Source organism: Ranitomeya imitator, chromosome 2 (genome assembly GCF_032444005.1).
Source record: "Ranitomeya imitator isolate aRanImi1 chromosome 2, aRanImi1.pri, whole genome shotgun sequence".
In the NCBI taxonomy this organism is placed as follows: Eukaryota; Metazoa; Chordata; class Amphibia; order Anura; family Dendrobatidae; genus Ranitomeya; species Ranitomeya imitator.
Window position 1 is genome coordinate 535,017,882 of NC_091283.1, and position 15,248 is coordinate 535,033,129.

The window sequence follows — 15,248 nt, forward strand, 5'->3', positions numbered from 1 at the left end:
GTCAAAAAATATAAATATACACATTTTTTAATGGTGTGGAGAGGCCCAAATAAAACTTTTGCTATCGGGTCCTGTGATTGCAATGTACGTAATAATCACGGCCAGTAATAATGAGGGGTCCCATTGCCAGATTGCCCTCATAAGCAGCGTACCAGGGAGGGAGGGGACCCAGGCACATTTCTTGCACGGGGGCCCCAAGCTGTCAGTGTCCGCCCCTGCAGAAATATAACATACACCCTAAAATATCAACCTTTATTCAAAAAAATGTAAAAGTAGACATAGCTGCCTAACAGCAGAGGCTGGCACTATATAATATAACATGTATTTATATTATTGCCACTGCACGTGTGTATGTATATATATATATATATACATATATATATATATATATATATATATATATATATATATATATATATATTTATACACACACACACACACATACACACATAATAGATAGAGCGAGATAATCAATGTGCATACTAAAACCAAAGTCAGATATAGTTCCCTATATATTGAACCCTCGAGACACGGCTATTGAGCCCTAATAAATTCCTTGAACACTGGTTTTCTACCTACAAGCAGAGGTTGGCACCCTAGTTAAAGTTGACAATATGGTGCCCCCACTCAACCGCCACTCTCCCCGAGTCAACCTAGTCGACCCTAGTGTAACTAGGTATACATGTAATGTTAAAGGGAACCTGTCACCCCGTTTTTTGAGATTGAGCTATAAATACTGTTAAATAGGGCCTGCGCTGTGTGTTCCTATAGTGTATGTAGTGTACCCTGATTCCCCATGTATGCTGAGAAATAACTTACCAAAGTCGCCGTTTTCGCCTGTCAATCAGGCTGGTCAGGTCGGGAGGGCGTGGTGACATCGGTGGTTCTTCCTCAGCTTTACGTTGGTGGCGTAGTGGCGTAGTGGTGAAGACACAGCGCGCGATCTGCGCTGTCATCCCTTTCGTCGGTGGGGGCGGCCATCTTCCTGGGGCCGCGCGTGCGCAGATCGAGTGCTCTGCTGCACGGGGCTTCAGGAAAATGGCCGCGGGATGCCGCGCGTGCGCATTAGAGATCGCGGCGGCCATTTTCCCAAAGCCGAGATGCAAACTCGGCTTTGGGAAAATGGCCGCCGCGATCTCTAATGCGCACGCGCGGCATCCCGCGGCCATTTTCCTGAAGCCCCGTGCAGCAGAGCACTCGATCTGCGCACGCGCGGCCCCAGGAAGATGGCGGCCCCCACCGATGCAAGGGATTACAGCGCAGATCGCGCGCTGTGTCTTCACCACTACGCCACCAACGTAAAGCTGAGGAAGAACCACCAATGTCACCACGCCCTCCCGACCAGACCAGCCTGATTGACAGGCGAAAACGGCGACTTTGGTAAGTTATTTCTCAGCATACATGGGGAATCGGGGTACACTACATACACTATAGGAACACACAGCGCAGGCCCTATTTAACAGTATTTATAGCTCAATCTCAAAAAACGGGGTGACAGGTTCCCTTTAAAAAAAAAGAGGTAAAAAAAATACTGATATCTCAAGATGCCTCAAAATTTCCCAAAGATATACATATCAACAAACAGATGTAAAAGAGACTTCACTCTAATAAATATCAGTGCTTATGTCTAGAGTTGCCTCAAATGTAGATACTTCAGGAAAGTCTCACAAATATACAATTTAGGCCAGTCTCACACGTCCAGATAATTCCGGTACCGGAAAAATCGTTACCGGAATTATCCGTGTCCGTGTGCTGGTGCGTTTCTGTGGCACATCAGTGTGGCACACGTCCGGCACACGTGTGCCGCCCGTGTGTCCACTGTGTACCACACACACCGTGCAGGAGACAGCGCTAAAGTTTAGCGCTGTCCCCGGCATCGTGCTGAAGCCGCGATTCATATCTTCCCTGCAGCAGCGTTTACTGTAGAGAAGATATGAATAATCGTGTTTAAAATAAAGGTCCATGTCCCCACCCCCCTCCCACCCCCTGTGCACCCCCCCCCGCTGTTATTAAAATACTCACCCGGCTCCCTCGCTGGCGCTGCTTCCTGTCCTGGCCGCACCTTCTACTGTATGAGCGGTCACGTGGGACCGCTCATTTACAGTAATGAATATGTGGCTCCACCCCTATGAGAGGTGGAACCGCATATTCATGACTGTAATCGGCGGCATCTCGTGACCGCTCATACAGTAGAAGGTGCGGCCAGGACAGGAAGCAGCGCCAGCCAGCGAGGGAGCCGGGTGAGTATTTTAATAACAGCGGAGAAGGGGGGGGGGGGCAACATGGAGCTGTATTTTAAACACGATTATTCATATCTTCTCTACAGCAAACGCTGCTGCAGGGAAGATATGAATCGCGGCTTCAGCACCAGTGGGGGGGGACAGCGCTTACAGTAGCGCTGTCTCCTGCACGACACACGGACAACGTCCGTGTGCGGTACGTGTTTTACACGGACCCATTGACTTTAATGGGTCCGTGTAATCCGTGCGCTCCCACGAACACTGACATGTCTCCGTGTTTGGCACACGGAGACACGGTCCGCAAAAAATCAATGACATCTGCACAGATGCATTGATTTTAATGTGTCTACGTGTGTCAGTGGCTCCGTTACGTGAGGAAACTGTCACCTCACGTACCTGAGCCACTGACGTGTGAAACCGGCCTTATGTAAATGAAAAAGGAACTTATCTTTGATGAAAGTATTTACTGATGCGTCAACAATGCCTCAATATTGATGCCTCAGGTGTGCCTCAAAGCACACCATAATTGGGTTCCTCAGGAGGCCGATAAACAGATAATATCCCCCAAGCACAAGGGGAGATGTTGCCCAGATGAAAAGGGTATTGCTTAGGTAGGTAGTGCGCCCTGTATGGTTCACACTCACAGTATGTAATCCTATTTAAACTACACATACCCCTCCCAGCATCCTTTGACCTTTTCCTCAAAACTCCAAAGCAAGAAAAACTCCATACCTAAGTGGAGTCCTGATGTCCCGAAGCCTCCCCCTAGCAAAGCCTTTTGTAAGGTCCATAGGGTACCTGTTCACACTCTGGTGCGCTTCATGCTGCATGTGGATATGCATAGATGGCGATGCGTTCCATGCTGTGGAATGCATCGGGGACAGAGCCCACCACTTCCGGGATGTCACTTCAGGTGTGCGCTGTACATGCACACATTGACGATGCATTGCAAGCTATGAAATGCATCAGAGTAGAGGATCTTCCCTCCCTTCCCCCTTGACCCGTCGCTTTCAGGGGGCATATTGTACAGCTCAATTTAGGGTATGCAGTAAAAGCAAGAAAATATGCGGCACTCACCCAATGATAGCTGTGAAGTTCGTGAGCTTAATTGGAGAAAATATATAAGATACATCCGTCAGGACATCAGCTATACAGGAGGGTGCGGTATTGGAGTACGGACGATGGCCGTTTCACACACTAAGTGCTTCGACGGGTCCGACGGGTATCTTATATATTTTCTCCAATTAAGCTCACGAACTTCACAGCTATCATTGGGTGAGTGCCGCATATTTTCTTGCTTTTACTGCATTGTGGATTAGTTTTTGACACTTTTATGCAGAGCACCATATACCCAGAGCTTTCGTGACACCTGCTACTCGGCTGTTCGCTATTAGTCCTGCTCCATGGATCTCGTATCTCTCTAGTGCCGTCCTGTTCCTTATAATCGTTGCTGCTCAGTTTAGGATATGCTGTCCTATACTTTGCAATGCGCATGAGTTCTGCTCCTTGCTATGGTAACCCTGTAGTTGTTTTCATTAGCAGGGAAGTACGCCTACATTAATCTATGATACTACGGTGTTTAAAGTGAGCATGTCAGCAGGACAGTGCTCAGTAACCTACAGACACTGTCCGGTTGGCAGTGTTACACTGATTAAAATGATACCTGGGGTGAAGAAATCCATATTGTGGTTGTTGTGTAATCAGTGTTAAAAGTTTTCGGTTATTGATATCAGGGCTGTGGAGTCGGTATGCCACAGTTGCGACTCCGACTCCTGGATTTTATCAGACTCCGACTCCGGCTCCGACTCCTTCACAAATGGCCAGTTCATAACCATAAATTTACTGTTGTCAAATATTAACATCGTGCCTATTCAGTTTCTCACCATCATATAAGTAATCAGACCACTTAGAGCAAAAACTATATTTATTAGAATACAATTAGAATATAGCAATTAACTTTTATAAACTTTTCTAAACTCTTTTAAGTAAATATGCAATAAACACTTATGCAGTTTAATGAGAAGAAATCTATAAATTTGTCCTCAGAAAAAGTATTGCCTCTGTCAGATCCTCCTTCATGGATGCCCTTAAATCTGATCAAATTATTTTGAGAGCAGAGAACAACCTCTCTACACTAACTTGGGTTGGTGGCAAAGCAGTAACCACTCGGGCAACATCTCTGACAATGTCAGGATACAGAGGAATCGCTTGTTGCACTGTTATTTTTGATGAACGGTCAAATTTCTCAATTTCTTTTAGTGCACATGAAAAATTCTGCTGAAATGTACTGGCTGTGTTCTTTGATGGGGATGACTCTTCTATTTGGGAACGCTTTGCACGGTCCTTGTGATCCAAATATTTTTCGAAATTAAATTCTTCATCAGTTGATGAGGGTGAAGATGTGGCAGGACGACCAAATTCTTCTTGTTCCTCCTGACTGTTCTGCAACCCTTTCATCCTTACTGCTATTTCAAACAGAGCTTCTTTTCCTTTAGTTAGCTGTTGATCATCTAGAAGAATCCGATGCATTGGGTCTACATAAACAGCTGCCAAAAGAATGTTATTTTGTACTAGTAGCTCCTCTCTCCGTTTCATTGATGTAGCCACTTGCAATTAACCCTCCTCTTTGGGACAGGCGAAACATCAGGTTCTTCCACTCATTTAAGAAAATACCTGGAGTTAAGTCCTCTGCTTGTAATTTTTTAGTCACTGTAAATGGGTGCTCTAGCAATTTTTCCAGCTCAGTCACCTAATTCCACTTACTTTCATTTAGCGTCAGTTGAGGGTTAGCCATGTCTACAAGAAAGGTTTTCAGTTCAACCAAGCGCTGAATCATTAAGTAAGTACTGCCCCATTGTGTGTTTTGATCAATAATTGCCCCTTTTCCAGCACGTCTCTTCAAAATTGAGTCAACTTTAGGGGCTCTGGCAACAATAGCCAATTTTCTCACCTTGCCAATAATCAGTGCAGCAGCATGTCCTTCTTGCAGACTGTCTCTTATAGCCAGCTGTAGCGTATGCACAACACAGCGCATGCGATGAATGAAAGAACGTATTGACACAGTTTCAACAAGATCATCTACTATCATGTTGCTGTTCATATGAAGCAACTTCAGTTTGCTCCTCAGTTACAATACTGTGTTCCTCTATTTCAAACATTTCTGTGTCTGTGGACCCAGAATGTTCTTCTAGCTGCTGGTCACCATCATTACTCTCATTCATTAGCTTAATAGTACTTATTTGAAGCATTGTCAGTTACGACAGAAAAAACTTGCTCTTTTTTAAGTTCATAGTCTTGCAGAATCTTTTCCACCAAGACCTGGAGAAACTCACTGGTGTGATGAGCTTTGGTGTCTTTTACTGCCAATGTCTTGGTAACTATTTCATTTTTGTCACAAACACATCGGACATCGATGGCAAAATAGTTCACTCTGTGACGTGTGCAGGCATCCATTTTAACCCCTTAGCGACCGCCGATACGCCTTTTAACGGCGGCCGCTAAGGGTACTTAAACTACAGCGCCGTTAATTAACGGCGCTGTGGAAAAAGTCCATAGCGCCCCCCAGAGGCCGATTTTCTCCGGGGTCTCGGCTGCCGAGGGTAGCCGAGACCCCAGAGAACATGATTCGGGGGTTTTTTAACCCACCCCGCATTTGCGATCGCCGGTAATTAACCGTTTACCGGCGATCGCAAAAAAAAAAAAAAAAAAGCGATCTCTTTTTAATTTCTCTGTCCTCCGATGTGATCGCACATCGGAGGACAGAGAAAAGGGGTCCCAGGTGGCCCCCCAATACTCACCTAGCTCCCCCGATGCTCCTCGTGTCTCCCGGTGGGCGCCGCCATCTTCACAATGGCGGGCGCAATGCGCCCGCCGGCCGGCACCGGGAGAATCTTTGGGGTCTCGGCTGCCGGGGGTAGCCGAGACCCCAAAGAGCACGATCGGGGTCGGTATTACCGACCCCTGTTTTGCGATCGCCGGTAATTAACTGTTTACCGGCGACCGCAAAAAAAAAAAAAAAAGTAAAGTGTAATTCTCTGTCCTCTGATGTGATCGCACATCAGAGGACAGAGAAATAGGGGGATTCGGGGACCCTAGCATACTCACCTAGGTCCCTGGATCCTCTTGCTGCTCCTCCTGGCCGCCGGCAGCAGAACATGGCGGACGCATGCCCAGTGCGCCCGCCATCTGTCTCCATCTGCCGGCCGGCAGGAGAACAGCAGTTGGGGCTAAAATTAGGGTTAGGGGTAGGGGTAGGGTTAGGTTAGGGTTAGGTTAGGGTTAGGTTAGGGATAGGGGTAGGGTTAGGGGTAGGGTTAGGTTAGGGGTAGGGCTAGGGTTAGGGCTAGGGTTGGGGCTAAATTTAGGGTTAGGGTTGGGGCTAAATTTAGGGTTAGGGTTGGGGCTAAACTTAGGGTTAGGCTTCTTTCACACTTACGTCGGTACGGGGCCGTCGCAATGCGTCGGCCCGACATACCGACGCACGTTGTGAAAATTGTGCACAACGTGGGCAGCAGCTGTAGTTTTTCAACACATCCGCTGCCCAATCTATGTCCTGGGGAGGAGGGGACGGAGTTACGGCCACGCATGCGCGGTCAGAAATGGCGGATGCGACGTACAAAAAAACGTTTCATTGAACGTTTTTTTGTGCCGACGCTCCGCCAAAACACAACTGATCCAGTGCACGACGGACGCGACGTGTGGCCATCCGTCACGATCCGTCGGCAATACAAGTCTATGGGCAAAAAACGCATCCTGCGGGCACATTTGCAGGATCCGTTTCTTGTCCAAAACGACGGATTGCGACGGAATGCCAAACGACGCAAGTGTGAAAGTAGCCCTAGGGTTAGGGTTGGGGCTAAAGTTAGGGCTAGGGTTGGGGCTAAAGTTAGGGTTAGAGCTGGGATTAGGGTTAGGGTTTGGATTAGGGTTGGTATTAGGGTTAGGGTTGGCATTAGGGTTACGCTTGGGATTAGGGTTAGGTTTGGGATTAGGGTTAAGGTTAGGGTTGTGATTAGGGGTGTATTGGGATTAGGGTTAGGTTTGAGGTTAGGGTTGAGATTAGGATTAGGGGTGTGTTGGATTTAGGGTTTTGATTAGGGTTATGGTTAGGGTTGACATTAGGGTTGTTTTGGGGTAAGGGTTGTGATTATGGTTAGGGTTAGTGATTAGGATTATGGATGAGGTTGGGATTAGGGTTAGGGGTGTGTTGGGGTTAGGGTTGGAGCTAGAATTGGGGGGTTTCCACTGTTTAGGTACATCAGGGGGTCTCCAAACACGACAGCCAATTTTGCGCTCAAAAAGTCAAATGGTGCTCCCTCCCTTCTGAGCTCTGCCGTGCGCCCAAACAGTGGGTTACCCCCACATATGGGGCATCAGCGTACTCGGGATAAATTGGACAACAACTTCTGGGGTCCAATTTCTCTTGTTACCCTTGTGAAAATAAAAACTTGGGGGCTACAAAATCTTTTTTGTGAAAAAAAAAATATTTTTTATTTTCACGACTCTGCATTCTAAACTTCTGTGAAGCACTTGGGCATTCAAAGTTCTCACCACACATCTAGATAAGTTTCTTGGGGGGTCTAGTTTCCAAAATGGGGTCACTTGTGGGGGGTTACTACAGTTTAGGTACATCAGGGGCTCTGCAATCGCAACATAATGCCCACAGACCATTCTATCAAAGTCTGCATTCCAAAAAGGCGCTCCTTCCCTTCCGAGCTCTGCCGTGCGCCCAAACAGTGGTTTACCCCCACATATGGCGCATCAGCGTGCTCGGGATAAATTGGACAACAACTATTGCAGTCCAATTTCTCCTGTTACCCTTGTGAAAATAAAAACTTGGGGGCTACAATATCTTTTTTGTGGAAAAAAAAATACTTTTTATTTTCGCGACTCTGCATTCTAAACTTCTGTGAAGCACTTGGGCATTCAAAGTTCTCACCACACATCTAAATAAGTTCCATGGGGGTCTAGTTTCCAAAATGGGGTCACTTGTGGGGGATTTCTACTGTTTAGGCACATCAGGGGCTCTTCAAACGCGACATGGCGTCCGATCTCAATTCCAGCCAATTCTACATTGAAAAAGTAAAACGGCACTCTTTCTCTTCCAAGCTCTGCGGTGCGCCCAAACAGTTGTTTACCCCCACATATTGGGTATCGACGTACTCAGGAGAAATTGCACAACAACTTTAGTGGTCTAATTTCTCCTGTTACCCTTGTGAAAATAAAAATTTGTGGGCAAAAAGATCATTTTTGTAGAAAAAATGCAATTTTTTTTTTTCACGGCTCTACGTTATAAACTTCTGTGAAGCACATGGGGGTTCAAAGTGCTCGCCACACATCTAGATAAGTTCCTTAAGGGGTCTAGTTTCCAAAATGGTGTCACTTGTGGGGGGTTTCCACTGTTTAGGCACATCAGGGGCTCTCCAAACGCGACATGGCGTCCAATCTCAATTCCAGCCAATTCTACATTGAAAAAGTAAAACGGCACTCCTTCTCTTCCAAGCTCTGCGGTGCGCCCTAACAGTTGTTTACCCCCACATATTGGGTATCAGCGTACTCAGGAGAAATTGCACAACAACTTTTGTGGTCTAATTTCTCCTGTTACCCTTGTGAAAATAAGAATTTGTGGGCGAAAAGATCATTTTTGTGTAAACAAAAGCGATTTTTTATTTTCACGGCTCTACGTTGTAAACTTCTGTGAAGCACTTGGGGGTTCAAAGTGCTCACCACACATCTAGATAAGTTCCTTAAGGGGTCTAGTTTCCAAAATTTTGTCACTTGTGGGGAGTTTCCACTGTTTAGGTACATCAGGGGCTCTCTAAATGTGACATGGTGTCCGATCTCAATTCCAGCCAATTCTGCATTGAAAAAGTCAAACGGCGCTCCTTCACTTCTAAGTTCTGCGGTGCGCCCTAACAGTGGTTTACCCCCACATATGGGGTATTGGCGTATTCAGGAGAAATTGCATAACAAAATTTATGGTTACATTTCTGTTTTTACACTTGTGAAAATAAAAAAAATGGTTCTGAATTAAGATGTTTGCAAAAAAAAGTTAAATGTTCATTTTTTCCTTCCACATTGTTTCAGTTCCTGTGAAGCACGTAAAGGGTTAATAAACTTCTTGAATGTGGTTTTGAGAACCTTGAGGGGTGTAGTTTTTAGAATGGTGTCACACTTCATTATTTTCTATCATATAGACCCCTCAAAATGACTTCAAATGTGATGTGGTCCCTAAAAAAAAATGGTGTTGTAAAAATGAGAAATTGCTGGTCAACTTTTAACCCTTATAACTCCCTAACAAAAAAAAATTTTGTTTCCAAAATTGTGCTGATGTAAAGTAGACATGTGGGAAATGTTATTTATTAACTATTTTTCATGACATATCTCTCTGATTTAAGGGCATAAAAATACAAAGTTTGAAAATTGCAAAATTTTAAAATTTTTTGCCATATTTCCGTTTTTTTCATAAATAATCACAAGTAATATCGAAGAAATGTTACCACTAACATGAAGTACAATATGTCACGAAAAAACAATCTCAGAATCAGCGGGATCCGTTGAAGCGTTCCAGAGTTATAACCTCATAAAGTGACAGTGGTCAGAATTGCAAAAATTGGCCTGGTCATTAAGTACCAAATTGGCTCTGTCACTAAGGGGTTAAGAAACAGAAAGCGTCCCTTGAGAGTTTTTTTAAGTTCTTCCTTTTGTTTAAAAGCTTCTTCGATTACTAATTTTCTAATACTCTCTCTCTCCAGAGAAACACCAAGCTTGCGGGCCATTTCCCCATTCAGACACATAAAAGCTGGTCGTGAAAATAATGAAATAGGCACACTATCCCACTATCCTTTACTACAAGCTCTATGATCTGTTTTTTAAATGTATCTACTGTCATTGTCACAGTAACTTTGTCACTGACAAAATATCTTGCAACTGATGGCTGCAAAGTTCTCTGCTCCTTTGTTTGGCTGGAAGAGCCGGGCACTGGTTAATTGGTTTGGATGCAGTCTTTCTCATCCACTGCTTTCAGTACTTCTGGATGAAAGCGTTGTAAGGGTATGTGCACACGTCAGGATTTCTTGCAGAAATTTCCTGAAGAAAACCGGAAATATTCTGCAAGAAATCCGCATTTTTTTTTGCGTTTTTTTTGCGTTTTTTTTTTTTTAGCATTTTGCAAGCGTAATTAGCTTGCAGAATACTAAAGTTTTCCAAGCGATCTGTAGCATCGCTTGGAAAACTGACTGACAGGTTGGTCACACTTGTCAAACATAGTGTTTGACAAGTGTGACCAGCTTTTTACTATAGATGCAGCCTATGCCGGAAAAGATAGAATATTTAAAAATAATTTAAAAAATTTAAAAAATGGTTATACTCACCCTGCAGACAGCCGATCTCCTCAGCGGCATCCATTCCTATAGATGGTGTGTGTGTGCAGGACCTTCGATGACGTTGCGGTCACGTGAGCGGTCACGTGACCAATCACAGGACCGCGACATCATCGCAGGTCCTTCACACAGACCATCTATAGGAACAGAAGCGGCAACATGCACCGCTGAGAGGCGGGAAGACACCGGGGCCATCAGAGGGTAAGTATATGACTATTTTTTATTTTAATTCTTTTTTTTTTTACTAATTATATGGTGCCCAGTCCGTGGAGGAGAGTCTCCTCTCCTCCACCCTGGGTACCAACCGCACATAATCTGCTTACTTCCCGCATGGTGTGCACAGCCCCATGCGGAAAGTAAGCAGATCAATGCACTCCTAGGTGTGCGGAATCCCTGCAATTCCGCATTTTTAATGAACATGTTGCTTTTTTTTCCGCAATGCAATTTTTTCGCGGAAAAAAAAGCAACATTTGCACTAGAAATGCGGAATACACTCTAATTAATAGGAGGCATATGTAAGCGTTTTTTTTTGCGTTTTAATCACGTTTTATAGCAAAAAAACGCGAAAAATACTGAACGTGTGCACATGGCCTCAATGTCTCTTTAGATTAGAAGCTCTGGTAGGAGTATTTTTATCTTTGTCTGAATATGCACTGATCTTGGCTTGACAGCATTTGTTTTCGTCTGGGTCATTTGTCATACACTGACAGACATAATGTTTTCTATCTTGAGTGATGGTGAAATGTTCAAATACAGCTGATTTAATGTGACGCTTCTTTGACATTCTCAGGTTTTTAATTCTGCATTCACAATCCAAATGACAATTGTTTTTCCTAAAAACAATTGTACAAAATTATTCCCAGGTCGTACAACTGATATAGTGGTCAGTAATACTGTTATTCCTCATGTACTCACAGTTAACTGATGCAAAGTTTGTTGAAAGGATAATACTTATTACAGTCTTCCTCTTTTGAGTAGCAGCTGTGAGATGCTTGGAAGATGCACGCCAAACATCTAGTCTACAGGAGGAGCTTTACTACTAAGAATTTGCAACACATTTTCACTTTCAGTTTCATACATTGTAAGTAGGGGGGTTGGGGCAGCATGAGGTTAGCCAAGTATAAGATTAGATAAGGGCAGTGGAGAACAGTGACACACAAGAAGTAAAGGTACCGTCACACATAACGATATCGTTAACGATATCGTTGCTTTTTGTGACGTAGCAACGATATAGTTAACGAAATCGTTATGTGTGACAGCGACCAACGATCAGGCCCCTGCTGGGAGATCGTTGGTCGCTGGGGAAAGTCCAGCACTTTATTTTGTCGCTGGATCTCCCACTGACATCGCTGAATCGGCGTGTGTGACGCCGATTCAGCGATGTCATCACAGGTAACCAGGGTAAACATCGGGTTACTAAGCGCAGGGCCGCGCTTAGTAACCCGATGTTTACCCTGGTTACCGTTGTAAATGTAAAAAAACAAATACTACATACTTACATTCCCAGTGTCTGGTCACGTCCCCCGCCTTCAGCTTCCCGCACTGACTGGTGAGCGCCGGCCAGCCGTAAAGCACAGCACAGCGGTGACGTCACCGCTGTACTTTACGGCCGGCGCTCAGTCAGTGCTGGAAGCTGAAGGCGAGGGACCTGACCAGACACCGGGAATGTAAGTATGTAGTGTTTGTTTTTTTACATTTATAACGGTAACCAGGGTAAACATCGGGTTACTAAGCGCGGCCCTGCGCTTAGTAACCCGATGTTTACCCTAGTTACCCGGGGACTTCAGGATCGTTGGTCGCTGGAGAGCTGTCTGTGTGACAGCTCTCCAGCGACCAAACAGCGACGCTGCAGCGATCGACATCGTTGTCGGTATCGCTGCAGCGTCGCTTAGTGTGACGGTACCTTATGAAATGTCTCTATCTCCAACAGAACTGCTTATCACTGTTGTTCATAGTTTGATAGAACATATATATTTGAGTGACATTTATAAAATTCATATGAAAGTTCAATTATGAAATATTAATACATTTTTTTTAAAAGTCGGAGTCAGTACATTTCTACCGACTCCGACTCCAACCAAAACTAACTCCGACTCCACGACTCCGACTCCACAGCCCTGATTGATATGCCTGTGTTCTGGGGCAGGACTGTAGGCAGAGTCTTATCTTCCTGCTCTAAGCCAGAGAAACCAAGGAGAGACCTGCCCACAGGCCGCCCCGAATTACAGACAGTCTGTATGTATGATGAGGAACATGTCTGTGCTTCTGGGCAGCCAGAGGGCAGGTTTTTCCTTGGTTTCTCTGGCTTAGAGCAGGAAGATAAGACTGCCTACAGTCCTGCCCTGGAGCAGGGGCATCTCATTAACTGAAAACTTCTAATGTTGATTACACAAGAACCACATGACTGATTTTTTTCACCCCAGGTATCATTTTAATCAGTTTAACACTGCCAACACCTGTAGTTTACTTAACAAAATCCTGCTAACAATTTTGCTTTAATGATAAGGGTATCTGAAATAAAAGACAACCCATAGAGTATGGCCTAAATAATTTCTTATATAAAAAAAACTCCATAAGTAAACAGACTGTAGTGCCCTACCATAACTGCAGAGGTATATCGGGCATTTATCTGCAGTCTTACCAAAAATAGTGTCATTGTCTGTGTCACTACTCTGCTATTCTGTATTTTTATTATCAGCTTCCTGTTAAACCTGGGAGCAATGGAGAGGAAAAGGCTGAGAGTGGATGGAATTCCGACTGACATCCCAGCTGAACGTGCAAAGGATAAGCTCACCATACATTTCCTGAGGAGCCGAAACGGGGGAGGAGAAGTGGAAAAAATCAACATTATCCAAGGAAATCCAACTTATGCCATTGTTACTTTTGAAGACGACGAAGGTAAAAGACAAACTACAGATGGACGTAGCAGGACCCTATAAAATGGCTGTGTATTAGGCTCTGGCATAGAAAACTTTTGAAATCGTACAATTGCTGCATAATCTGTGTAGCATAAACTAGTGGCCCCAGGCTACCAATGACTGCAATCGTGGGATCAGTTGTCACCTGCATTTCTCAGTCACTTCCATTAAAGTGTGATTTGCTTATCGATCGATAATGCCAATGCCGCCATCTAGTCCTGACCCATATGATCACACCCAGGATGGTGACAGATTCAGAGCAACAATAGACCATTTGTATTCTGCCCTTATTTATTATCCTATTTTTCTTGCTTATAAATAGCTATTCTGTCTGTAGATAATGTATTGAGGGTTTGCTATGTAAGGAATTCCCCCATGTATTCGTTTAGTTAAATGTTGTGTATGGACACTAATCTTTCTGTCTCTGCAGTGGTTGAGAGCGTCCTGAGAATTAATGATCACTTCTTGCAAGTAAAAGACAAGAGATATGACCTGGTGGTCAGTGAATTTACCAGGAAGGTGGAACTAGAAGAGGTAATGAAGACAATACTAAGCCTAAAAGTGAAAATCACTAAACTTCAACCATTTTTAATTGCTACAAATGTAATGCCATAACATTATATGATGGGAATGTGATTGGCACGAAAGTCTGCAGTCGCTCTATGGTTCTGCAGACATGTAAATCCTCACATCACACACAGCGCTCTGACAGGATTCTCCAGTGCCAGGGAAAGACTGGGCGGTCATGTGACCGGAAGTATGCTCACAGTTATACTTTCAGCCACATTCGGACTAGACATCAGCAGCCTCTCCACTTGTATTTAGTGAGACCTCGCACAGCTAGTCGGAATGTTGCTGGGAGTATGCGCACACACTCACTACACCCGAGAAGCATGACAGTGTGCGCTGTACTCAATGTGGAGCGCACACTCATTACACCCGAGAAGCATGACAGTGTGCGCTGTACTCAATGTGGAGCGCACACTCATTACACCCGAGAAGCATGACAATGTGTGTTGTACTCAGTGTGGAGCACACACTCATTACTCCCGAGAAGCATGACCGTGTGCGCTGTACTCAATGTGGAGCGCACACTCATTACACCCGAGAAGCATGACAGTGTGCGCCGTACTCAATGTGGAGCGCACACTCATTACACCAGAGAAGCATGACAGTGTGTGCTGTACTCAATGTGGAGCGCACACTCATTACACCCGAGAAGCATGACAGTGTGTGCTGTACTCAATGTGGAGCGCACACTCATTACACCCGAGAAGCATGACAGTGTGCGCTGTACTCAATGTGGGGCGCACACTCATTACACCCAAGAAGCATGACAGTGTGCGCTGTACTCAATGTGGAGCGCACACTCATTACACCAGAGAAGCATGACAGTGTGCGCTGTACTCAAAGTGGGGCGCACACTCATTACACCCGAGAAGCATGACAGTGTGTGCTGTACTCAATGTGGAGCGCACACTCATTACACCCGAGAAGCATGACAGTGTGCGCTGTACTCAATGTGGGGTGCACACTCATTACACCCGAGAAGCATGACAGTGTGCCCTGTACTCAATGTGGGGCGCACACTCATTACACCTGAGAAGCATGACAGTGTGTGCTGTACTCAATGTGGGGCGCACACTCATTACACCCGAGAAGCATGACAGTGTGTGCTGTACTCCATGTGGAGCGCACACTCATTACAC

The 15,248-nt window shown here is 45.0% G+C and overlaps 1 protein-coding gene across 1 annotated transcript in view; it reads left to right on the forward strand.

Annotated features, from left to right (window-relative positions):
- The window catches only part of LOC138664870 (uncharacterized), a 58,744-nt gene that overhangs the window by 31,761 nt on the left and 11,735 nt on the right, over positions 1–15,248 (forward strand). The window contains exons 5-6 of the mRNA XM_069751880.1: positions 13,320–13,519; positions 13,970–14,073. Of these exons, the coding sequence (XP_069607981.1) occupies positions 13,342–13,519; positions 13,970–14,073 (282 nt within the window). The 5' untranslated portion in view covers positions 13,320–13,341. The remainder of the gene's footprint in view (positions 1–13,319; positions 13,520–13,969; positions 14,074–15,248) is intronic.